The sequence below is a fragment of the Schistocerca gregaria genome, chromosome 1 (genome assembly GCF_023897955.1).
Source record: "Schistocerca gregaria isolate iqSchGreg1 chromosome 1, iqSchGreg1.2, whole genome shotgun sequence".
In the NCBI taxonomy this organism is placed as follows: domain Eukaryota; kingdom Metazoa; phylum Arthropoda; class Insecta; order Orthoptera; family Acrididae; genus Schistocerca; species Schistocerca gregaria.
The window spans coordinates 421,753,208-421,779,535 of record NC_064920.1 but is presented as its reverse complement, the minus strand read 5'-3'; the positions used below and the strand labels follow the sequence as shown (position 1 = coordinate 421,779,535).

The window sequence follows — 26,328 nt, the reverse complement described above, 5'->3', positions numbered from 1 at the left end:
ACAGCTTGTAAATGTACCTATACCTACTGAGGCCAAGTACTATGTTGAGAACTGCAATGTTGATAATGCGAGGATTTTGATTCGAGTGCTAGTACGTTTTCGGGAAGGTAGTGAGTCGTCGTTGATGTGCAGGCAGTCCGAATGTTTTAGAGTGCATTATGTGAAATCGTATGGAATATGAAATGTGAGATTAATAAGTAAATAGAGGTAAGTGCGGTGAGAGGTAGAGTATTATTGGTACTATGGTTAAAAAAATGTGATAGTATGTTGAATAAATAAGTGGTATACTGAGTAAGAGTAGCTCACGAAGTCAAAGTTAAGAATTGTGCGTGAACGATAAGAATCAAAAACAGGCATATAAAATATTTCATCGACCGCCGTCGAAGGACAGCGTCTGTGATTAGTAATCAAATCGTCCTATACCTGGAGTTTGAAACCCGCCATCCCTTAAATTTTGAATAATAATCCGCACTGGCGGCTGAAAAGCTTCCGACGGAAGAAGTCACGCTCATTCTACCAGCTGTCTTGTCAACAAGGGCGTAGGAGCGGACAGAGCTTCAGGGCACTCTCTTGCCCGCGGGAAGGCAAACGGGCTCTAAAAGCGGAAGAATCAGCACTGATCAACGGCATAAGGATTCAGATGTCAATGGAAACCACTGCATTAAAGAGGCATAATGTGTATCGGCTGCAAAATACTAACGCGAACTCTTTACAGACGAATAGAAAAACTAGTAGAAGCCGACCTTGGGGACAATTAGTTTGGATTCCGTAGAAATGTTGGAACACGTGAGGCAATACTGACCCTACGGCTTATCTTAGAAGCTAGATTAAGGAAAGGCAAACCTACGTTTCTAGCTTTTGTAGACTTAGGAAATGTTGAGTGGAATACTCTCTTTCAAATTCTGAAGGTGGCAGGGGTAAAATACAGGGAGCCAAAGGCTATTTACAATTTGTACAGAAAGCAGATGGCAGTTATTAGAGTCAAGGGGTATGAAAGTGAAGCACTGGTTGGGAAGGGAGTGAGACAGGGTTGTAGCCTATCCCCGATGTTATTCAATCTGTATATTGAGCAAGCAATAAAGAAAACAAAAGAAAAGTTCGGAGTAGGCATTAAAATCCATGGAGAAGAAATAAAAACTATGAGGTTCGCCGATGACATTGTAATTCTATCAGAGACAGCAAAGGACTTGGAAGAGCAGTTGAACGGAATGGATAGTGTCCTGAAAAAGTATAAAATGAACATCAACAAAAGCAAAACAAGGATAATGGGATGTAGTCGAATTAAGTCGGGTGATGTTGAGGGTATTAGATTAGGAATTGAGACACTTAAAGTAGTAAATGAGTTTTGCTATTTGGGGAGCAAAATAACTGATGATGGTCGAAGTAGAGAGGATATAAAATGTAGACTGGCAATGGGAAGAAGAGAAATTTGTTAACAAGAAATATAGATTTATGTGTGAGGAAGTCATTCCTGAAAGTATTTGTATGGAGTGTAGCCATGTATGGAAGTGAAACATGGACGATAAATAGTTTGGACAAGAAGAGAATAGAAGCTTTTGAAATGTGGTGCTGCAGAAGAATGCTGACGATTAGATGGGTAGATCATATAACTAATGAGGAAGTACTGAAAAGATTGGGGAGAAGAGAAGTTCGTGGCACAACTTGACTAGAAGAAGGAACCGGTTGGTAGGACATGTTCTGAGGCATCAAGGGATCACCAATTTAGTATTGTAGGGCAGCGTGGAGGGTAAAAATCGTAGAGGGAGACCAAGAGATGAATACACTAAGCAGATTCAGAAGGATGTAGGTTTCAGTAGGTATTGGAAGATGAAGAAGCTCGCACAGGATAGAGTAGCATGGAGAGCTGCATCAAACCAGTCTCAGGACTGAAGACCACAACAACAACAATGTGTATCTGCAAGGCATGTGGGCTGTAATTGAAAAAGCGTCATGATGACCTCTCCATTGGCAAAAAATTCGTATCTGCGGGAGGCGACTCCCACAGAGGAGTTGGCCATGAGAAAAAGATTGACTTATCAAAGAAAGTATAACGTCCGGCACGTCTGGACGTGGAATGTCAGAAGCTGAAACTTGGTAGGAAGCTAGAAAATCTGAAAATGGAAATTAAGCCTCAGTCTAGGTGTAGGGGGGGGGGTGTCAGTGATGTGAAATGGGAAGAAGGCATGATTTTCTGGTTAGGTGAGTACTGGGCAACATCGACAACAGCAGGAAACTGTTTAACGGGTGTAGAGTTCGTAATGAATGGGAAGATAGGGCAGAGAGTTTGTTACTGTGAACAGTTCAGTGACACGGTTGTTCTTATGCGAAATGACAGCAAACCAAAACCGACAAAGATACACTCCTGGAAATTGAAATAAGAACACTGTGAATTCATTGTCCCAGGAAGTGGAAACTTTATTGACATATTCCTGGGGTCAGATACATCACATGATCACACTGACAGAACCACAGGCACATGGACACAGGCAACAGAGCATGCACAATGTCGGCACTAGTACAGTGTATATCCACCTTTCGCAGCAATGCAGGCTGCTATTCTCCCATGGAGACGATCGTAGAGATGCTGGATGTAGTCCTGTGGAACGGCTTGCCATGCCATTTCCACCTGGCGCCTCAGTTGGACCAGCGTTCGTGCTGGACGTGCAGACCGCGTGAGTCGACGCTTCAACCAGTCCCAAACATGCTCAATGGGGGACAGATCCGGAGATCTTGCTGGCCAGGGTAGTTGACTTACACCTTCTAGAGCACGTTGGGTGGCACGGGATACATGCGGACGTGCATTGTCCTGTTGGAACAGCAAGTTCCCTTGCCGGTCTAGGAATGGTAGAACTATGGGTTCGATGACGGTTTGGATGTACCGTGCACTATTCAGTGTCCCCTCGACGATCACCAGAGGTGTACGGCCAGTGTAGGAGATCGCTCCCCACACCATGATGCCGGGTGTTGGCTCTGTGTGCCTCTGTCGTATGCAGTCCTGATTGTGGCGCTCACCTGCACGGCACCAAGCACGCATACGACCATCATTGGCACCAAGGCAGAAGCGACTCTCATCGCTGAAGACGACACGTCTCCATTCGTCCCTCCATTCACGCCTGTCGCGACACCACTGGAGGCGGGCTGCACGATGTTGGAGCGCGAGCGGAAGACGGCCTAACGGTGTGCGGGACCGTAGCCCAGCTTCATGGAGACGGTTGCGAATGGTCCTCGCCGATACCCCAGGAGCAACAGTGTCCCTAATTTGCTGGGAAGTGGCGGTGCGGTCCCCTCCGGCACTGCGTAGAATCCTACGGTCTTGGCGTGCATCCGTGCGTCGCTGCGGTCCGGTCCCAGGTCGACGGGCACGTGCACCTTACGCCGACCACTGGCGACAACATCGATGTACTGTGGAGACCTCACGCCCCACGTGTTGAGCAATTCGGCGGTACGTCCACCCGGCCTCCCGCATGCACACTATACGCCCTCGCTCAAAGTCCGTCAACTGCACATACGGTTCACGTCCACGCTGTCGCGGCATGCTACCAGTGTTAAAGACTGCGATGGAGCTCCGTATGCCACGGCAAACTGGCTGACACTGACGGCGGCGGTGCACAAATGCTGTGCAGCTAGCGCCATTCGACGGCCAACACCGCGGTTCCTGGAGTGTCCGCTGTGCCGTGCGTGTGATCATTGCTTGTACAGCCCTCTCGCAGTGTTCGGAGCAAGTATGGTGGGTCTGACACACCGGTGTCAATGTGTTCTTTTTTCCATTTCCAGGAGTGTAATTCAGGTATACATGCCAACGTCGCAAGCCAAAAATTATGAGATAAAGAGAGTATATGAGGAGATTGTAATACGCAAAGGGAGATGAAAATCTAATAGTCGTGGGGGACTGGAATACGGTTGTAGGGAAGGAGTAAAAGAAAGTATTCGGGGAGCTTATGGGCTTGGTAATAGTAATGAGACAGAACAAAGACTAATTGAGTTCTGTAACAAATTTCAGCTAGTAATAGCGAATACTCTCTTCAAGGATCACAATAGGAGGATGTATTCTTGGAAAAGGCCGAGACATATGGAAAGATTTCAGTTAGATAACATCATGAGCATCAGAGATTCCGAAACCAGATACTGAATTATAAGGCGTACAGAGGAGGATATGTAGACTTAGATCACAATTTTTTTAGTGATGAAGACTAGAATGAAGTTTAAGAGACTATTCTGAAAGTATCAATGCGCAGAGAAGCGCGACACGGAAGTACTAAGGAATGAAGAGGTACGCGGGAAGTTATCCGAAGCCAGCGATACTGCAATGAGGAACAGGTCGATAGGCAGTTTGGCTGAAGATAGTGGGCATCACTAAAAAGTGCAATCACGGATGTTGGAAATAAAACTGTCGGTACAAAGAAGGTAACTGCGAAGAAATCATGGGTCACACAATAAGTACTTCAGTTGATCGATGAACGAAGAACAAAATGACTATTCACGTTGATGTGTGAATGTGTGAGTCTGGCGACATACCATCTGACTTTCGGGCAAAATATCATCCACACAGTTCCGAAAATAGCAAGAACCGAGAAGTGCGAGAATTATCGCACAATGAGCTTAACAGCTCATGGATCCAAGTTGCTGACAAGAACAGTCTACGTAAGAATGGGAAAGAGAATTGAGTATGTGTTAGATGACGATCACTTTGGCTTTAGAAAAGGTAAGACACCAGAAAGGCAATTCTGACATAGTGGTTGATAATGGAAGCAAGACTAAAGAAAAATCAAGACACGTTCATAGGATTTGACGACCTGGAACATGATGCCAATGGTCGAAATTCTGAGAAAAGTAAGGATAACCTACAGGCAAAGGCTGGTTATATATAGAATATGTATAGAACCAAGAGGGAACTATAAGAGTGGAAGACCAAGTATGAAGTGCTCGAATTAAAAAGGGTGCAAGAAAGGGATGTAGTCTTCCGGCCCTGCTGTTCAATTTATACATTGAAAAGCAATGATGGAAAGAAAAGGAAGGTTCAGGAATGGAATTAAAATTGAAGATAAAAGGATATCAATCACAAGATTCACTGATGATAATGGTATCCTCAGGGAAAGTGAAAAAGCAATACATGATCTTTCTGCTGACGATCTTTCTGCTGAATGGAAAGAACAGTCTAATTAGTACACAGTATGGACGGAGTAAATAGAAGAAAGACGAAGGAAATGGAAGTCTTAGGAATGAGAACTTCGAGAAACTTAATATCAGGATTGATGGTCATGAAGTAGATAAAGTTAAGGAATTCTGCTACCTAGGCAGTAAAATGACCAATGATGGACGGAGCAAGAAGGACATCAAAAGCAGACTAGTTATGGGGGAAAAGGCATTCCTGGTAAAGAGAAGTCTACTAATATCAAACATCGGCCTTAATTTAAGGAATAAATTACTGATAACGTACGTCTGGAATACATTATTGTATGGTAGTGAAACATGGACTGTGGGAAAACCGGAACAGAATCGAAGCATCTGAGATATGGCGGTGCAGACGAATGATGAAAATTAGATGGACTGATAAGGTAGGAAATGAGGAGGTTGTGCGCAGAATCGGAGAGGAAAGAAATATGTGGAAAAACACTGACGACAAGAAGGGGCAGGACCGCACGACATTTGTTCAGACATCAGGGAATAATTTCAATGGTACTAGAGGGAGACAGAGATTGGAATACACCCAGCAAATACCGCAATAGAGGTTGTGACTGGCTGGGTAGTATGCTCTACCACCCCATGCAAAAGTACGCTCAGGTACAGCACTAAAGTTTACCGGCCTGCTAGTGTGCTGTACCACCCTGTGCGAAACCATGTTCAGATACAGCGCTGGGTCTACTGTCCACTTCATGCGCTGTACCATCTGTACAAAAGAGTAAGGATCATGAATGGCAGTCCCTCCCTGATATAGACACGATGTGTGTGTGTGTGTGTGTGTGTGTGTGTGTGTGTGTGTGTGTGTGTGTGTGTGTGTGGTTCACTTGTTCAGTACATATACGTTTCTGTGATTCATCAAGTCTGCTTGTTCTGCCTAGCAGCCTTCGGCATCTTCGTAGGAGGAGTCCAACTCACGAATACTTTCAAATATGTGTGGTAGGCTTTAGCAGATAGCTAGAGGGTAAATTTCCATCTCTGTCAGGGCTGAAAAAGCGTGTCTCCTACATGGGGATGACATTGTGATGGCTCTAGGAATACTAGGTAAAAACAGCCAAAAAACATAAAGACCTGTGCAGCACTGTACTTAATAGCCCTGACAGACGTTTGAAGATTAAGTTATATTCACTTAATTTCACTGCATCACTGGATTACTGGTTGTTTTTTTTTCTTCTTAAACAAAAACATTTCGATTAGAATCGAGTGTATATGCAGGTATAAGGCATGGAAGACTCTAGTTTTAATCGAACGTTTGTTAATGGTGGCAGGAAGTACGAGGTGCATTCAAGTTCTAAGCCTCCGATTTTTTTTCTGATTAACTACTCACTCGAAATCGATGAAACTGGCGTTACTTCTCGACGTAATCGTCCTGCAGACGTACACATTTTTCACAACGCTGACGCCATGATTCCATGGCAGCGGCGAAGGCTTCTTTAGGAGTCTGTTTTGACCACTGGAAAATCGCTGAGGCAATAGCAGTACGGCTGGTGAATGTGCGGCCACGGAGAGTGTCTTTTATTGTTGAAAAATCCAAAAGTCACTAGGAGCCAGGTCAGGTGAGTAGGGAGCATGAGGAATCACTTCAAAGTTGTTATCACGAAGAAACTGTTGCGTAACGTTAGCTCGATGTGCGGAAACGTTGTCTTGGTGAAACAGCACACGCGAAGCCCTTCCCGGACGTTTTGTTGCAGTGCAGGAAGGAATTTGTTCTTCAAAACATTTTCGTATGATGCACCTGTTACCGTAGTGCCCTTTGGAACGCAATGGGTAAGGATTACGCCCTCGCTGTCTCAGAACATGTATACCATCATTTTTTCAGAACTGGCGGTTACCCGAAATTTTTTTGGTGGCGGTGAATCTGTGTGTTTCCATTGAGCTGGCTGGCGCTTTGTTTATGGATTGAAAAATGGCATCCACGTCTCATCCATTGCCACAACCGACGAAACGAAAGTTCCATTCATGCTGTCGTTGCGCGTCAACATTGCTTGGCAACAAGCCACACAGGCAGCCATGTGGTCGTCCGTCAGCATTCGTGGCACCCACCTGGATGACACTTTTCGCATTTTCATGTCGTCATGCACGATTGTGTGCACAGAACCCACAGAAATGTCAACTCTGGAGGCGATCTGTTCAACAGTCATTCGGCAATCCCCCAAAACAATTCTCTCCACTTTCTCGATCATGTCGTCAGACCGGCTTGTGTGAGCCCGAGGTTGTTTCGGTTTGTTGTCACACGATGTTCTGCCTTCATTAAACTGTTGCACCCACGAACGCACTTTCGACACATCCATAACTCCATCACCACATGTCTCCAACTGTCGATGAATTTCAATTGGTTTCACACCACGGAAATTCAGAAAACGAATGATTGCACGCTGTTCAAGTAAGGAAAACGTCGCCATTTTAAGTATTTAAAACAGTTCTCATTCTCGCCGCTGGCGGTAAAATTCCATCTGCCGTACGGTGCTGCCATCTCTGGAACGTATTGACAATGAATGCGGCCTCATTTTAAAACAATGCGCATGTTTCTATCTCTTTCCAGTCCGGAGATAAAAAATCGGAGGCCTTAGAAGTTGAATGCACCTCGTACCACACACATCATCATAGTCCGCAAATAGTATTAACTGATCTTTGGGAACTATGTGACATTATTTTGGAAATAATTGTTTTTGTGTACTATGAATTCCTCATTTATTGCAAGCACAACTTGTTGGAGTAGGTATATCATTTCGCATCAACTTTCATTGATTTTAGAATGACTGAATGACCAAAATCATGAACAGTACATCACCATCTGAAGACACCCACTATCTTATGCAAAACAACACCACACTGCGGCACGTACCACTTTGTGCAGACCATGTGTATTCATGGCACTTTGTTGCTTTAGGAATAGGTCGTGTGATGACTCTGGAGCTCTTAATTTTAACGTAGCAACAAGCACAATGGATTTTGATGCACTGATACTGCTGCTGTCGAAGTCTGGAATGCTCAGACATAACGTGTTGTATTTAGCTGTCAACTGTCTTTCGAAATACAGGGTGACACAGAATAATGGGAACGTTTGAAACGAGTAGTGGAGACCATGGGCAGGTGGTAGCACTACGGGTCGTGACGGTTAGCGAGTAAACATTTGGCCATTTCAGTAATCATGGATCAGAACGGACAACAGCGTGCGTTAGCCATAAAAATGTTTTATAAAAACAATGACAGTCTGGTAGCGGCGCATAGGGAGGTTCGACGTTTTTATAATTTAGGACGTTATGATTCCGTTCCGTCGAAACACGCGATAAAATGTTGGATTAATAACCTTGAAGAGACTGGACCTGCCTTCAAGAAGAAACCAACAGGACGACTTAGAAGAGAGCGTTCTCCAGCGAACAGTGTGTTGTACGCGAGTCTGTCTTACGGAGCCCACGGCGTTCAATTCGTAAGCAAGCAGCAGTGGTTGGAATGTCCTGGGAGGGTGTTCGCAGAATTCTTCATCTTGGTTTAAAATTTCATCCGTACAAACTAGAGATGGTGCAACTATTAAAGGACAACGATTACCGGTTACGATTAGGATTCTGTCAACAAATGATAACAAAAACAAACAATGACGATGAATTTCTAAACAAGTTGTGGATGTCAGATGAGGTACATTTTCATCTCCCAGGTTATGTGAAAAACAGAAGTACCGTTACTGGGCAAACACAAATCCTAACGACGTTCACGAGCGCCCTTTACACGTTAGTGTATGGTGTGGTGTTTCGTCACATGAGATTAGGAGATTACCGGACCGTATTTTTTTCACAGATGAACAGGGAAACACAATAACTATCAATGCCGATCGCTACGTGGAGATGTTACGAAGTTTCGTTACACTTGCATTGAACAACTTTCAAGAAGCCTGTTTCAACAAGACGGAGCGATATCACACACTGCACGGCAATCAATGGCATATACGCGAGAATTGTTTGGCAACCATGTTATCTCACGATTCGGTAACATTCCCTAGCCCCCTAGACCACCAGATTTATCTGTTTGTGATTTTTTCTTGTGGGACTATCTCAAGAGCGAAGTCTACACGACTCGACCAAGAACCCTGGATGAGTTAAAACAGAGAATTCGGGATGCAATTCACAGTATCCCAGCTTAGATGTTGCAGAATCTAAACAGCAGATTTCACGAATGTAACAGAAGAGAACAAATGGAACAGAAGAGTAAAATGTAGAAAATCGTCCACGCAACCTGTAAGTACAGTTCAAAATATTACTACATAATAGCAAAAACCAAAAATCAGATCTGTTTATAACCTATAGGTACATTGCCCAAAATGTAAACTACATAGAAAAAAATGTACATATTCCAAGCCACTGAAGACGCCTTGCAGAGAATAAAAGCGAAATTCGTATCGCACGAATATTCTGTTTCATTTAGTAGTCAGACGGACCATAAAGTAAAAATTATCAATATAACGCAATATTACACGCAACTGAGGAAGACAGGACTACAAAAACTGTCGTAACATTACATTATCTTTGATAATAGTGTGTTACGTGATTACAATGTGCCTCATAGCTATGTCACCGTGCTGGTGTCCAAACGTCAAATCTCAAATTATTGAAAGCAGGCTTCAAATAGTATTACAATGTGTCGAAAGTTATTCACAATAAAGCTAACACAATCTTAAGAATTGAAAATGTACAATAAATGGACAAAATATGCGTAACAGTGCAACAAAACAGAGAAGCAGGAACGACATAGGAAAGAAAATGTTGTCTACAACAATTAATACAAAACTTCTCCGTGACTAAAGCAGAATGTTACGATTTTTGAAGCAAACTTAGAATCTGGTTTCCTTTATTAGCCGACTCAGTACACTTTACTGGAAATCATGCGGTCAGATTAGCTTGTATTTCGATTTATTGTATGGAATAGAGGTAACTTCTCAAACAATTTTTCATCAATCCAAGAAGAGCAGTTGCCAATGTAAAATCAATAAATAGAAACTATCAGTAAAACTAACAATTTTTAAAGATATTTTTAAGCTGGATGAACCGTATTGGAACGCTCTGTATACATAAATCGAAACAAGGATGTGGGATGGTAACTAGGCTCGTGGTCACGGCTCGTAACCTTGCTTGGTTTACCTCTGAGCTAAACACTGATTACCGTTAATTTGCGGCAGATGATGGCCGAGGAGTATAGTTCAGAATAGGGGTTTGGGGCTTACAATTGAGTGTAGCAAACATGAAGGTAGCGGGCGCGGCGCCGTAGGAAGGGGTGGTACTCACAATATTGGCTGCCCACCGCGAGGAGGCCATGTCCAGCTGAACGGGGGTGAGCTTCGGCGACCGCACGCCCACCCTGGCGGCGACGCGCTCCACGTACCACGCGGAGCCGATGCCCAGGATGTCGGAGATGGTGTTGCCGAGCGCCGCCGCCGCCATCGTCGACAGTACCATCATCGTGCCCATCGTCACCTCGATGTAGTCTCCCTGCGCACAAAAACACCACACCTGCTCTGTAGATCCACCCCAGGATCGTAAAAGATAGGTAAACGCAAAAACGCTTCAGACTTAATGTTTTAAATTTGTAATTACAAGCTTACTGGGCAACACCCTCCCCCTCATCACTTAAGAGCACAGTAATCGCTTAGAAGAGCTGTAGAGCTGTTCAAATGGTTCAAATGGCTCTGAGCACTATGGGAGGTCATCAGTCCCCTAGAACTTAGAACTAGTTAAACCTAACTAACCTAAGGACATCGCACGCATCCACGCCTGAAGCAGGACCGTAGCGGTCGCGCGATTGCAGACTGAAGCGCCTAGAACCGCTCGTCCACACTGGCCGGCTGTAGAGGTGAAAAATTGGTATTGTGAGCCTGTGTGTGTGTGTGTGTGTGTGTGTGTGTGTGTGTGTGGCAGAAAATATGAGCTATCGTGTTTTGGCGTGCCAATCACCACATCGTGAATGATGTTGGTAGATTTGTTCGTGTATCAATATGGATGTCAACGTGGATTGATCAACGTATTTATAATGAACGGTGTCCTACTCGCACCTGTGTGACATGGCGTGAGAATAGAGGTCGTAAAAAAGGACCGACAATCGGTTACCAACTCTACAGGAGTTGCTGCTGTCAGTTCATGCAGTAGCATCTCAACCAGTTTTCGAGCGAACATTGCGAAAGGAATTGCACGCAGTAGACAACTCGTAAAAATCCATTGCTCACAGCGACACATAAATCTGCAGTTCTTCAGTGCGCCGGAAACACTGGAAACTGGACTTTAGCTTACATTTTTTTATTACAGTTGAAAAATCAGGTCTATTCATTGAATCTAACATATATGTATCATCTGCTAAACCAATACCATGAGCACGCCGTGCTGTTTTAATTACACCTATTTGTGGCTTGTAATTCCATGAAAAAATTTCTGAATTATCAACTGCCCGACTTACTGTACCTTGTGAATATATTTTATTTAATAATACTGGTCCTCTTACTTCATTTTGTGTGCTCCACATATTCTGTTTTCCTGAACCATTATTATGGATGGATATTGGTGTTTAACGTCCCGTCGACAACGAGGTCATTAGAGACGGAGCACAAGCTTGGATTAGGGAAGGATGGGAAAGGAAGTCGGCCGTGCCCTTTCAAAGGAACCATCCCGGCATTTGCCTGGTGTGATCCAGGGAAATCACGGAAAACCTAAATCTGGATGGCCGGACGCGGGATTGAACCGTCGTCCTCCCGAATGCGAGTCCAGTGTGCTAACCACTGCGCCACCTCGCTCGGTGAACCATTATTACCAAAGGGTATAATCCATGAATCATAATTAGGCCAATTACGTACTACTGTTGTTAGAAGGATAATCGTTATATCCATCTCCCCACATAATTTTTGATACATCTTTCTTTCCTTTAATACCACTAATTAACATTGGATTAGTAGATGTGCTACTTATTTCAACTACTTCATGAGCAACAGCTAAATTTCCACCTTTATTATAAATAATAAATGGTACATGTGTTATAGATCCCGATCCACTTAATATACTACTTGTGGAAAATGAAGCTTCTAATCCAACAGGAATTAAATCAATAGATATAGATTTAACATAACAATAATCAGGTAAACTATGAAATTGAGCTTTAGATAAAAATTGACTTAATTGATTAGAATACCATTGAGCTGCACGTTATGTAACAGCACAATAATTAGCTGATCCGACAAGTCGAGGCCAAGGGCGTAGAGTTCACCGATGCCCAACGTGGCGTCTAATCCGCTGCATGTGGATGGTGTATTTCTGTTATTCTGTTGTATTTTCAAGGTGTTTTTCACACGGTCATTTGGGCCCACCCACTCAGGTCAGCGTAAACATGAATAAAGACGTTCATTTCACCGATGTAACCAACATTTGGCCCTTATTATACAACGAGGTGACATAAGTCGTGGGATACCTACAGATATCGTGTGGACCTCCTTTTGACCGGTGTAGTGTAGCAAGTCGACGTGACATGCTCTCAGCAAGTCGTTGGAGGCCCTCTGCAGAAATATTGACCCGTGCTGCCTCTATAGTCGTGCGTAATCCCGGAAGTGTTGACGGTGCAGGATTTTGCGCACGAACTGAGCTCTTAGTTATTCGTATGTCCGATGAATGTTCGATGGGATTCATTTCGGGCAATCTGGGTGTCCAATTCATTCGCTCGAACTGTCCTGAATGCTCTTGAAACCAATCGTGAACAACTGTGGGCCATTGGCATGGCGCATTGTCATCCATACAAATTTCATCGTTGAACGGCTAAAAATTGTTAACTTGTAGCCAAACGTAACCATTTCCCGGCAATGATCAGTTCAACTGGACCCAGTCCATTCCGTGTAGACGCAGCCTACACCACTGTAGAGTCATCACTAGCTAGCACAGTGCCTTGTCGACAACTTATGTCCATGGCCTCGTGGGTCTGCGCTACACTCGAACCCTACCATCAGCTCTTACCAACTGAAACTTGTACTCACCTGACCAGGCCACGACTTTCCATTCCAACCGATGTGGTCACGAGCCCAGGAGAGGGGCTGCACGTTATGTTGTGCTGTTAGCACAGGTATTCGCGTCGGTCGCCTGCTGCCATAGCCCATTATGCCAGATATCGAAGCACTATCCTAAGAGATACGTTCGTCGTACATCCCACATCGATTTCGCTGGTTGTTTCATGCAGTGTTGCTTATCTGTTAGACTGACAACTCTACGCACAGGCCGCTGCTCTCGGTCTTGTCTGTGGTGAGAAACAATGCCTGAAATTTGGTATTCTGGCACACTGTTGACGCAGTGGATCTCGGAATTGAATTCCCTAACGATTTCCGAAATGGAACGTCCCATTCCGCGTTCATAGTCTGGTAATTCCCGTCGTGTGGCAATAATCACACAGGAAACTTTTTCAGATGACGACGTGAATACAAATGACAGCTCCGTGCCGCCTGCTGTGACCGAGCGGTTCTAGGAGCTTCAGTCTGGAATCGCGAGACCCCCTACGGTTGCAGGTTCGAATCCTGCCTCGGGCACGGATGTGTGTGGTGTCCTTAGGTTAGTTAGCTTTAAGTGGTTCTAAGTTCTAGGGGACTGATGACCTCAGATGTTAAGTCCATAGTGCTCAGAGCCATTTTTGACAGCTCCGCCAAAGCACTGCACTTTTGTACCTTGTCTATGCGATACTGCCGCCATCTATATATATGCATATAGCCATTCCATGGCTTTCGTCGCCTCAATCTAGAATTGGTATTGGTGTTACTGCGAGCCTACACCACCGACCACAATGACTGCAGTAAAGCGGGTTGCGTATGTGTGTGTGTGTGTGTGTGTGTGTGTGTGTCGACCACAATGACGGCAGTACTGCGGGTTGTGTGTGTGTGTGTGTGTGTGTGTGTGTGTGTGTGTGTGTGTGTGTGTGTGTGGTAGAAATGTGCCATCGTGTTTAGATGTGCCAGTCACCACACCGTGAAACAAGTTGCCAGATTGACTGATGTGTCAATATGGACTGATCAACGTGTCGACAATGTGCAGTGCACCCGACGTAGCCATGAAACCCCTGCTAATCGACAGATACTGAGTGCGAGTGTCACACTTTGTCAGTAACGTTCAGTTACTAACACGACAAGAATTGCTTCTGTCAGTGGAAACGTCTCAACCAGTTTCCGAGCGAACACTTCGAAGGGAATTGCATGCAGTAGGTATTTTGAGTCGGGTATCTTGCAAAAGGCCATTGCCCACAGCGACGCATAAATCTGCATATCTTCAGTGGACCAAGAAACACAGAAACTGGGCATAAGCAGACTGGAGGAGTATAGAGTGGTCCGACAAGTATCTGTCAAGGGCGTTGAGTTCACCGACGGCCAATGCGGCGTTTAACCCGCAGCATGCGGAGGGTGCAGTTATGGCCATAGGAGGTTGTGTGGTGTTTTCAGGGTATTTCTCGCACTGTTACTTGGGACCACTCATTCCCCTGAACATGAATAAAGATGTTCATTTCACCATTCTCGGTTTGCTCTTCATTATACATCGCCATGATGAGGGTGCAGTGGACACTTCCGTCATCCGAAATGAGAACAGCCAGTTTCATAATGCTGCACGCTTACAAGTTCCTGCTTCGACGGACACGCAGGTAAGCTGCTGCGCACCTCTGTTCTACCGATTTATCAGTTGATCGTAATGCCATAGGCAGTATCTGGGATTCCTTGGAATAGCGTCTGAAAAGTAGCAGTCAAATGCCCGAAGTGCGGCATCCAATCATCATTGAGTGACTTTAACTGGATATAACATGGCTCGCTGATTTATGCCATTATTGTGTTACACGGTATTAGCGTTATTTCTCGCAGGGGTAACTAATTTTTTGTCCAAAGTGATTATCATAAGATATAACGCAGGCGCTGCTGGTGCACAGTTCTCTACTCAGTTATGCGCTTCAGGACAGAACACTAAGGAACAAGCTATATGACATCATTGACAAAAGGGGAATCTCAAAGCATGTGTTAAACCTATAGGCGACAGACACATATGTGTCAACAATTCAGATTATATTAATACATGCATGCGACAATGTTGTTCTCTGTCACCAATTTCATACACAGACGCCCCTCGGGAATAGAAAAAACTTCTGTATTTACCAGGTGTACCGGTATGAAATGAGCATTAAGATACAAATGTGTCGATAGGACACATTTGTTATGAACGGGCCTTAATTTTTTGTTTGTTTGTTTTGTATGACATCTGTCAAAGATATTTAGTATACATCAAGTCATGGAACAAACAACATCATATGTTTTCATTGTGTTAACAATGCATTAATTTTTGGTTTTATTTTGGAAAAAAGTGCCGCAGAGTCGCATCGAATGCTTGTTGACGCGTATAGTGATTATGCTCTATCAGAAGCAACATGCAAAAGATGGTTTCAACGGTTCATAAATAATGATTGTGATGTAAGGAATGAAGAACGTGGAAGACCAACAAAAAAGTTCGAAGACGCCGAATGGCAAGCAATATTGGATGAAAATGATAATTTGAGTCAGAAGCAAATGGCAGCAATGCTAAATGTTGCGCAACAAACAATTTCTGACCGTTTGAAAGCTATGGGAAAGATACAAAAGCGTGGAAAATAGGTGCCACATGAATTGAATGAAAGACAGATGGAAAACCGGAAAACCATTTGTCAAATTTTGCTTCAAATCATGAAAGAAAATCAATTTTGCATTGAATTGTTACAGGCGATTAAAAAATGGATTTATTTTAAGAATCCTAAACGGGAAAAATCATGGGTTAATCCGGGACACAGTGTGGAACCGTGTGACCGCTACGGTCGCAGGTTCGAATCCTGCCTCGGGCATGGATGTGTGTGATGTCCTTAGGTTAGTTAGGTTTAAGTAGTTCTAAGGGGACTGATGACCTCAGTAGTTAAGTCCCATAGTGCTCAGAGCCGTTTGAATCATGTTTTTAACCCCGGACAACCATCAACATCGACTGCAAAACCAGATCGATTCGGCAAGACGATAATGCTCTGTGTTTGGTGGGATCAGAAAGGTGTGGTGTATCATGAGCTTCTAAAACCCGGTGAAACTGTGAATAGTGATCGCTACAGACAACAAATGATCAATTTGAACTATACGTTGATCGAAAAGAGACCAGAATGGGCCAGAAGACCTGGCAAAGTAATTTTTTTACACTACAATGCACCTGCACACAGAGCAAAACTGGTTCAGGATACAATCAAAACACTTGGCTGGGAGCTGCCACCCCACCCGCCGTATTCACCAGACTTGGCCCCTTCCGACTACCATTCTTTTTCATCAATGGGACATGCATTGGCTGAGAAACACTTCTATTCCTACGAAGAAGTCGAAAATTGGCTGTCTGATATGTTTGGTTCAAAAGACGAACATTCCTGTTGGCGTGGTGTCCACAAATTGCCAGAAAGGTGGTCAAAATGTCTAGAAAGCAACGGTCAGTACTTCGAATAAAATATTTTTACTTTTCAATTCAAAATTAGTGTTCCTTGTTCACAAAAAAACGCTCATTTCATAGCAGTACACCTGGTAGATTCTCGTAATGACATTAATATCGACAGCTTAGTTTGACGCTCTCGTCTGCCGACGATCAGGTTATAGTAAAGATGCATTGTCAAACTGCGAATCTAATTAGACATCAGCTGTGCAATTTATCAATGACACATGAAAATTTCTGCCTGGGATTTCCCTCTTAACGCGAGCGGTCGCCTAGACAACTTTGCTATACGTGCTCGCACCCCAGACCTATCGAAGTCTCCATCTGTCGCCGTGTCCACGTCCGTTAGTGCTCGCACAGCTTCCGTGGTTCCAGAACAGGGAGAGACATTATTATTATAGTCGTTTTGGCCTGTCTTGTCATGTAGGCCTACGAGGGCCTGCTGAAAAGTAATGTCTCCTAACAGTTTATGTGAAAACTCTTGAAGTTCTCGTTTTTAAAATGGATCGAACTCTACTGACAGTCTACATCTTTATTCCCCATATCTACCTATTTATTTCTAATGCCATATAGTCACTTAGCGACAAAAACGTTTCTCCCAAGGAGAGACCAGTTTCTTGATACCGTCGTTGTGGAATGTTTGACTCTGTTGACGGAGCCACCACCTCGCCTTTACTTACACCGCTTCATTACTATCAGTGTGAAGTCCTAGATGGTGTTTCTTGAGTTTTGGAAACAGATGAGAAACTTTTGGGGGCAAATCGTTTGGGGTCAAGTTGCAGATGTGGCAGCGCTCGTGCGTGATGCGGCAGTGCCGTGCTGAAGGAGAGACCGCTCCTCTGAATTCGAAACTCGAAAACAGCAGGCTGCTTCTCACGCACCGACGTAATTACGTCATACACCGACATGTTACACACTACAATTAGGTGTCCTCTAACGGAAGAGGGCTGCAAATATGTAGACATGGAGAATAAATATGTAGAATGTTAATAATGTTTGTTTTATTTAAAACGGATGAACATTTCGCACACAAACAATTCGGAGATATCACTTTCCAGCGTAATACAGTTTTTAGCGCTGCGACGACTGCAAAAAACCAACCCCTTGGGTTAACTGTCATCGATCATCCTCCATACAGTTCCGACTTGGCAGTACACGATTTTCATTTGTTTCCAAAACTTAACATTTCTTCTATTGCATTCGGTTATAGTTTTCAACTGTGTCTGTTCCGTCAAATCTGTATGCATATCAGAAAGACATTGCATAATACTATACAGACACTGCAAAATTGGATTGGTTGTCAATACAGGCCAAAACGACGATAGTAATAATGTCTCTCTCTGTGCGGGAATCACAAAAAGCGTGCGAGCAGTAAGTGGCGTGGACACGGCGACATCTGCAGATTTGGATCGTCCCAGGAAGCATGCACTGATAACCGAAGTTGTTAAGGCGACCGTTCGCGCTAAACGAGAAATCCGGGTTCGAATCCCTATCTATCACAAATGTTCATGTGTCACTAATAAATTGTACAGCTGATCATAGTGGCAGTTTGCGAATACATCTCTTTTATTTCATAATCGTCTTTGCATGACTGAAAGATATTGCATGGTACTATACAGACACTGTAAAATACAGACATTGCAAAATTGTGTTGGATCAGGCAATAGTTTCAAACTCTGAAGAAATACTACAGCGCGCTCTGTTTGAACTGAACAATGTTTCGGAATTACAATTTTGAAATTTTGCAGCATAAAACAGAATCCACGTGATTTTGTGGCACATCTCAAGGCCGCTGCAATTTGGTTATCAACAAATTCATCAATGAAGAAGCCAGTTTACTTTCCTTGGTTGTACGCCGTCACCTTTTGAAGAACGCGATGTCGGCACGAAAATTGAAAAAATTAAGAGAAAGTGAGGTGCACCAAATAGTACGTTAACGACCAAGAAATGGACCACTGCTGACGTTTACCAGACTATGGTGGTATCTGTAAATTCATGACTGGACTGAGGGATTGCTCCAATAACACCGAACACGTCGTTTTCAAAGGGACAAAATTGTCAAATGTAAAAGTAGTTCATGAGCACTCCAACGCAATGTTATAGAACCGTTATTGTTCACAACATGTATAAATAATCTTGTGAATGAAGGTGAAAGAAAAATAAGGCTGTTCATGGCTGGAGCTGTTGCTGATCCCCAAAATAAAAAATTTAACATACTGTGCATCAATAGGAGGAAAATTATTATAATCCGATTACTCTATTGGCAGTACATCACACGAATCAGTTTTTTCATCAATCTTCAGACTGGCATGATGCGACTCTCCGCATATTCCACTCCTGTGCCAGTCTCTTTATCTCATAGAAACAATCGCACCAATCTTCCTCAGTTATCTGATGCACATATTCCAGCCTCTGCTTTTCTCTTAAGTTTTTTGCGCCATATGCCTCACCCATGTATGGTGGAAGTTATTCTGTGATGTCTTAACACACGTCCTATCATCGTTCATTTCTTATTGTCAATGTCTTCCACATATTTCTCTTCTCACCAATTCTGTAGAGAAGCACATCACTTCTTATTTTACAAGTCCACTTAATTTTCGATTTTCTTTACAGCTCCACGTCTCAAACGCTGCGATATTACTTTTCCCCGTTTTTCCCACAGTCCATCGTTACTACCACACTACACAGTGGTGATCCAAACCAACATCCTCAGAAATTTCATTGTTAAAGTAAGGCCGATATTTCACACTAATAGGCCTCTTTTCGCCAGGAATGCCCTCTAGTCTATTTTAATCTGTTTTTTGTTTTGTTTTTTTTTGTTTTTCTTACTTTCTCATAGCTTCGTTCGACAAGTATTATTGTGCTTCCAAGGTAACAGAACTCTGTCACTTCGTCTACTTTTTGGTCACCAATTTTGATAATTTTTATCGCTAATTTCACTTGTCCTCATCCGCGTAATTTTTGCCTGTGTCAGTTTACTCTCAATCCACGCTCATTAGCAACAACAATCGTGAAATAACTGGGAGTATTCGTCAAGAGTGTATAAAGTGAAACGATCACATAATACTGAGTCAATCCATCAAAGAGGCTATTCACAAATTCCTCGCTCGACCGATTGTTGAGCATTGCTCTCCAGTCGCCATTGGGTTAATACAGAAGATTATCCAAGGGTTCGCATAGTAAACGCGAGAGCGAAACGTAGATGCGCGGCATACTCGAGCCGGCGCTGTGCTTAGCATACTGGACTCGCATTCTGGAGGACGAAGGTTCAGATCCTTGTCCGGCAAAGCAGATTTAGGTTTTCCATGGTTTCACTAAATCGCTCCAGGCAAATACCGGGATAGTTTATTTGAAATTGTACGGCTTTAAAGGATGGACACGGCCAATTTCCTTCCCCATCCGGGAAAGCAGTCCGAGCTTGAGGTCCGTCTCTAATGACCGCGCTGTCGGCGGGACGTTCTGTCCTAATCTTTCTTGCTCCCTCCCTTCCTTCCTTCATAGTGCTTCTACGGCAGATCGTACAAGAGAGGCACTGTGCCCCATGGAGAATAACACTGTTAAAAATACGAGGGTTACGTTTCAAGCAAGAGTCAGCCAACATATTGCTTCCTTCCACGAAATTAGTATAACAATAAAATCAGAGAAATCGGTACTCATACAGAGGTTTACTAACTGTCGTTTCCCCCGCGCAGCATTCACGAATGGGACAAGAAATAAAAGAAAATTTGATTACGGAGTATCGTCCAAAGGCCTTTCAGAGAGGAAAGAACGTTTGCATATGCAGTCCAAACACCTAGCTTGTAGCAGCCATTTATTGGTTTCTGGTGTTAAGTGTGATGCGGACAGTCACCGCATGCAACTGTACGTTGGATCTCGTCACGTGACAAGTGCAGAGAGAACTGTGACCATGGTTGTGGCGACAGCGAATCTCGTCGATTGTGAGGTGCGTTTTATGCAGGCGGAAAATGTTAGGCCCTGTGACACTCACCGCAGACTTGCTACCATTTATGGCGAAGGTGCAACGAATGTAGCCAGTGTCCGAAAGTGGTGCATGAGAATGGTAGAACAGATTTGCAAAACGAAGAGGAAACAGGGCGACCCTCCATCATCGCAGATGAGCTGAAACAAAAGGTGGATCGCATCATTCGAGAGAAGCGACGATGCACGGTTAGCGACGTGCATGAACCATTTCAACAAGTGACTCGTTCAGTTGTGCACGGAACTTTTCACTCAGGGCACCACAAAATCTGTGCATCGTGGGTGTCACGCATACTCATGGATAACCAGAGAGCTGCGAGAATATGTGCTGCATGAGGGTTCTTGGGTCGTTACGAAACGGATGGCAACATTATCACTGGCCATGCTGTTACTGACTGTTACTGTCTATGCAAAGTAGGTTTCTCATAAAACCTCCACAATGAAGCGACAGCTTATGGAGTGACGTCATCCCCAGTCGCCACACAAGCCACGTAAGTTCAAACAAATGCTCAAATGTGTGTGAAATCCTATGGGACTTAACTGCTAAGGTCATCAGTCCCGAAGCATATACTCTACTTGACGTAAATTATCCTAAGTACAAACAGGACTCGAACCGCCGCTGGTACCAGCCGCACAGTCAGTGACTGCAGCGCCCTAGGCCGCTCGGCTAATCTCGCGCGGCTAAGTTCAAACAAACAGCATTAACTCAAAAAGTGATGGCTTCTGTATTCACGGACATTGAAGGGGTGCTACCCGTCGACGTCATGCCCCGCACACATCAGTCAATAGTGAAGCATACTCTGCTATCCTTGATCGTCTACATCAGCTATCCAGAACCGCCGAAGAGGTAAGCTCTCGCATGGAATTGTTCTGCTGCCCAGTAGGTACAAATGTTGCTGCATACTGCCCGGTAGATGCAAGCCTCGCTGCGTGAGAAAATCCAGTGGAACATCTCCGAGAATCCTTCGCATGGCCCGGATCTGACACCGCCGGACATTTTGCTGTTTCCAAAACTGGAGGAGCACCTTGCTGGTAAACGCATCGCAAGTGGTGATGACCTGAAGTATGCTGTCGTGACTGGATGAATAGCCATGCAGGCCACGTGATGAGAAGACATACGACAGGTGCCTTAATGTCAAACGCATATGGAAAAGTAGATAAAGTATGTGTCAAAACTCGCATATTCAGTCTCTGTATTATTATTAAACTATATCTTGGCATGGCGAAAGGTTCTTTACTTTCTGGATGGCCCTCGTAGGCGTAGATTGTAGGGCCTGGGAACTTTAAGCTTGCAAATGAGAAAAACAGAATTAATTAATAGAACAAAATTTGGCTGCAGCAACTCAGAATGAAAGAATTCACATGAGAATATTACAACAGGAAAGAATAAATTTGAAAGGTGTAACATAAATGTGCAATAATTACACAAAAATAGTGATGGCAGCAATTAGTTTTTAATTTTATAGTCGTGGGCTTTCAAAACTCTTAAAATTAGGCCATTTATCGGCTGCTCATGCACTTTTAGCATAGGCCATAATACAAATGAATCCGCTTCAGTGTCTGTAGACAGGCGAGTGCACAGGTCACGAAGCGGCCTGAACAGGGTTACTCTCCATCGATCCAGCAACTGGCCTCTCCCAGGGTCGCGTAAAAAGGGGTGTGGTAGGCGCCGGTCGGACCGGAAATGCTATCGTGCCATCAGCCGGCACCATACAGCGAGCGCAAATCACGCACCTAAATGCAGTGCCGCCCACACACACGCCACCATGAGCGAGCAGACGCGAGAAATCGTCAGTCGATAACAGAGCTCCCCGATTGAAACCTGCTCAGTGCAGCTGTGCAAATTTCACATCACGAAACGCATTATGTTCCGTAAATGTTTGAAATGGAAGGGCGGAATGGTATATCAAGAGCGGCGGTAGCGATGGCAGAAACAGTCACATCAACAAACGGATATCACAAACTCCATATTAACGCCGCAGATTCGTTAGTAAGTTGAAATTTTGCGAATATAGTTCTGTGATTTCCGGAGGCGTCATCTCTACCGTGCAATAACACGCAATGTAGCACTGTTTACGTCATCATAGTACCTAATGGAGCAGTTCTGCAACTTTGCTGGCGAATCTCCAAGAGTTAGGCCGGGCACCTACAGGTACGCTGTGACTCTCCAACGGTTGATGGCTTTATAGCACCACTGTCCATATGTACCACTTCTTATTCTATGTCCTCTCAAATAGAAGATCCCATATAATGATTAGAAATTCTTTCTATGCCTCGTTTTCAGCAGTATTTTAATTTGCGCAAAACTGAAAACCAGATATTGTGCAGTAAGTAGGAAATTGCAAAATATACCTAAAACCTGGAATCACGCTTTATGTAAACTGTGAGATGCTTCAGAATGCGGCACAGAAATGGAGGTCATTAGCATAACACTTCTAACAACCACATACATTTCCTGCCCCCCCCCCCCCCCCCACACACACACATATGAATAAGACCTTACCACAAATTTCCAATTTACTCTCTCACACACACACACACACATTATATATGTGTTACAAAAAGGTACGGCCAAACTTTCAGGAAACATTCCTCACACACAAAGAAAGAAAATATTTTATGTGGACATGTGTCCGGAAACTCTTACTTTCCATGTTAGAACTCATTTTATTACTTCTCGTCAAGTCACATTAATCATGGAATGGAAATACACAGCAACAGAACGTACCAGCGTGACTTCAAACACTTTGTTAAGGGAAATTTTCAAAATGTCCTCCGTTAGCGAGGATACATGCATCCAACCTCCGTCGCATGGAATACCTGATGCGCTGATGCAGCCCTGGAGAATGGCGCATTGTATCACAGCCGTCCACAGTACGAGCACGAAGAGTCTCTACATTTGGTACCGGGGTTGCGTAGACAAGAGCTTTCAAATGCCCCCGTAAATGAAAGTCAAGAGGGTTGAGGTCAGGAGAGCGTCGAGGCCATGGAATTGGTCCGCCTCTACCAACCCATAGGTCACCGAATCTGTTGTTGAGAAGCGTACGAACACTTCGACTGAAAAGTGCAGGAGCTCCATCGTGCATGAACCACATGTTGTGTCGTACTTGTAAAGGCACATGTTCTGGCAGCACAGGTATAGTATCCAGTATGAAATCACGATAACGTGCTCCATTGAGCGTAGGTGAAAGAACATGGGGCCCAATCAAGATATCACCAACAATGCCTGCCCAAACGTTACAGAAAATCTATGTTGATGACGTGATTGCACAACTGCGTGCGGATTCTCGTCAGCCAACACATGTTGATTGTGAAAATTTCCAATCTGATCACGTTGGAACGAAGCCTCATCCGTAAAGAGAACATTTGCACTAAAATGAGAATTGACACATTGTTGGATGAACCATTCGCAGAAGTGTACCCGTGGAGGCCAATCAGCTGCTGATAGTGCCTGCACAGGCTGTACATGGTACGGAAACAACTGGTCCTCCCGTAGCACTCTCCATACAGTGACGTGGTCAACGTTACCTTGAACAGCAGCAACTTCTCTGACGCTGACATTAGGGTTATCGTCAACTGCACGAAGAATTGCCTCGTCCATTACAGGTGTCCTCGTCGTTCTAGGTCTTCCCCAGTCGCGAGTCATAGGCGGGAATGTTCCGTGCTTCGAACGTCTTCCTGTCGGGACACCAACGTTCTGGAAATCTGTCTCGATAGAAACGTACCACGCCACGGCTGTTGCCCCGTGCTAATCCATGCATCAAATGGGCATCTGCCAACTCCGCATTTGTAAACATTGCACTGACTACAAAACCACGTTCGTGATGAACACTAACCTGTTGATGCTACGTACTGATGTGCTTGATGCTAGTACTGTAGAGCAAAGAGTCGCATGTCAACACAAGCACCGAAGTCAACATTACCTTCCTTGAATTAGGCCAATTGGCGGTGAATCGAGGAAGTACAGTACATACTGACGAAACTAAAATGAGCTCTCACATGGAAATTAAGCATTTCCGGACACATGTCCACATATCTTTTCTTTATTTGCGTGTGAGGAATGATTCCTGAAAGTTTGGCTGTACCTTTTTGTAACACCATATATATATATATATATATATATATATATACTCCTGGAAATTGAAATAAGAACACCGTGAATTCATTGTCCCAGGAAGGGGAAACTTTATTGACACATTCCTGGGGTCAGATACGTCACGTGATCACACTGACAGAACCACAGGCACATAGACACAGGCAACAGAGCATGCACAATGTCGGCACTAGTACAGTGTATATCCACCTTTCGCAGCAATGGAGGCTGCTATTCTCCCATGGAGACGATCGTAGAGATGCTGGATGTAGTCCTGTGGAACGGCTTGCCATGCCATTTCCACCTGGCGCCTCAGTTGGACCAGCGTTCGTGTTGGACGTGCAGACCGCGTGAGACGACGCTTCATCCAGTCCCAAACATGCTCAATGGGGGACAGATCCGGAGATCTTGCTGGCCAGGTTAGTTGGCTTACACCTTCTAGAGCACGTTGGGTGGCACGGAATACATGCGGACGTGTGTTGTCCTGTTGGAACAGCAAGTTCCCTGGCCGGTCTAGGAATGGTAGAACGATGGGTTCGATGACGGTTTGGATGTACTGTGCACTATTCAGTGTCCCCTCGACGATCACCAGAGGTGTACGGCCAGTGTAGGAGATCGCTCCCCACACCATGATGCGGGGTGTTGGCCCTGTGTGCCTCGGTCGTATGCAGTCCTGATTGTGGCGCTCACCTGCACGGCGCCAAACACGCATACGACCATCATTGGCACCAAGGCAGAAGCGACTCTCATTGCTGAAGACGACACGTCTCCATGCGTCCCTCCATTCACGCCTGTCGCGACACCACTGGCGGCGGGCTACACGATGTTGGGGCGTGAGCGGAAGACGGCCTAACGGTGTGCGGCACCGTAGCCCAGCTTCATGGAGACGGTTGCGAATGGTCCTCGCCGATACCCCAGGAGCAACAGTGTCCCTAATTTGCTGGGAAGTGGCGGTGCGGTCCCCTACGGCACTGTGTAGGATCCTACGGTCTTGGCGTGCATCCGTGCGTCGCTGCGGTCCGGTCCCAGGTCGCGGGCACGTGCACCTTCCGCCGACCACTCGCGACAACATCGATGTACTGTGGAGACCTCACGCCCCACATGTTGAGCAATTCGGCGGTACGTCCACCCGGCCTCCCGCATGCCCACTATACGCCCTCGCTCAAAGTCCGTTAACTGCACATACGGTTCACGTCCACGCTGTCGCGGCATGCTACCAGTGTTGAAGACTGCAATGGAGCTCCGTATGCCACGGCAAACTGGCTGACACTGACGGCGGAGGTGCACAAATGCTGCGCAGCTAGCGCCATTCGACGGCCAACACCGCGGTTCCTGGTGTGTACGCTGTGCCGTGCGTGTGATCATTGCTTGTACAGCCCTCTCGCAGTGTCCGGAGCAAGTATGGTGGGTCTGACACACCGGTGTCAGTGTGTCCTTTTTCCCATTTCCAGGAGTGTATATAGGGTATCATATAGTGATCAGCTGTCAAAAGCACGAACATCACTAAGGACTTGGATACATACAGATGACCAAACCCTTTAGGCAAATATTTAGAAACGATCAAGAGATGTGAAATTTATCAAGGGACGACCTAAGAGACCGCAAATAGAA

The 26,328-nt window shown here is 44.8% G+C and overlaps 1 protein-coding gene across 4 annotated transcripts in view; it reads right to left on the bottom strand.

Moving 5' to 3' along the window:
• Positions 1–26,328, bottom strand: part of LOC126350474 (transmembrane protein 65) — a 532,028-nt gene that overhangs the window by 13,542 nt on the left and 492,158 nt on the right. For all 4 annotated transcript variants that reach the window (XM_050002518.1, XM_050002519.1, XM_050002520.1 and 1 more), the window contains one exon: positions 10,455–10,658. In XM_050002518.1, the coding sequence (XP_049858475.1) occupies positions 10,455–10,658 (204 nt within the window). The remainder of the gene's footprint in view (positions 1–10,454; positions 10,659–26,328) is intronic.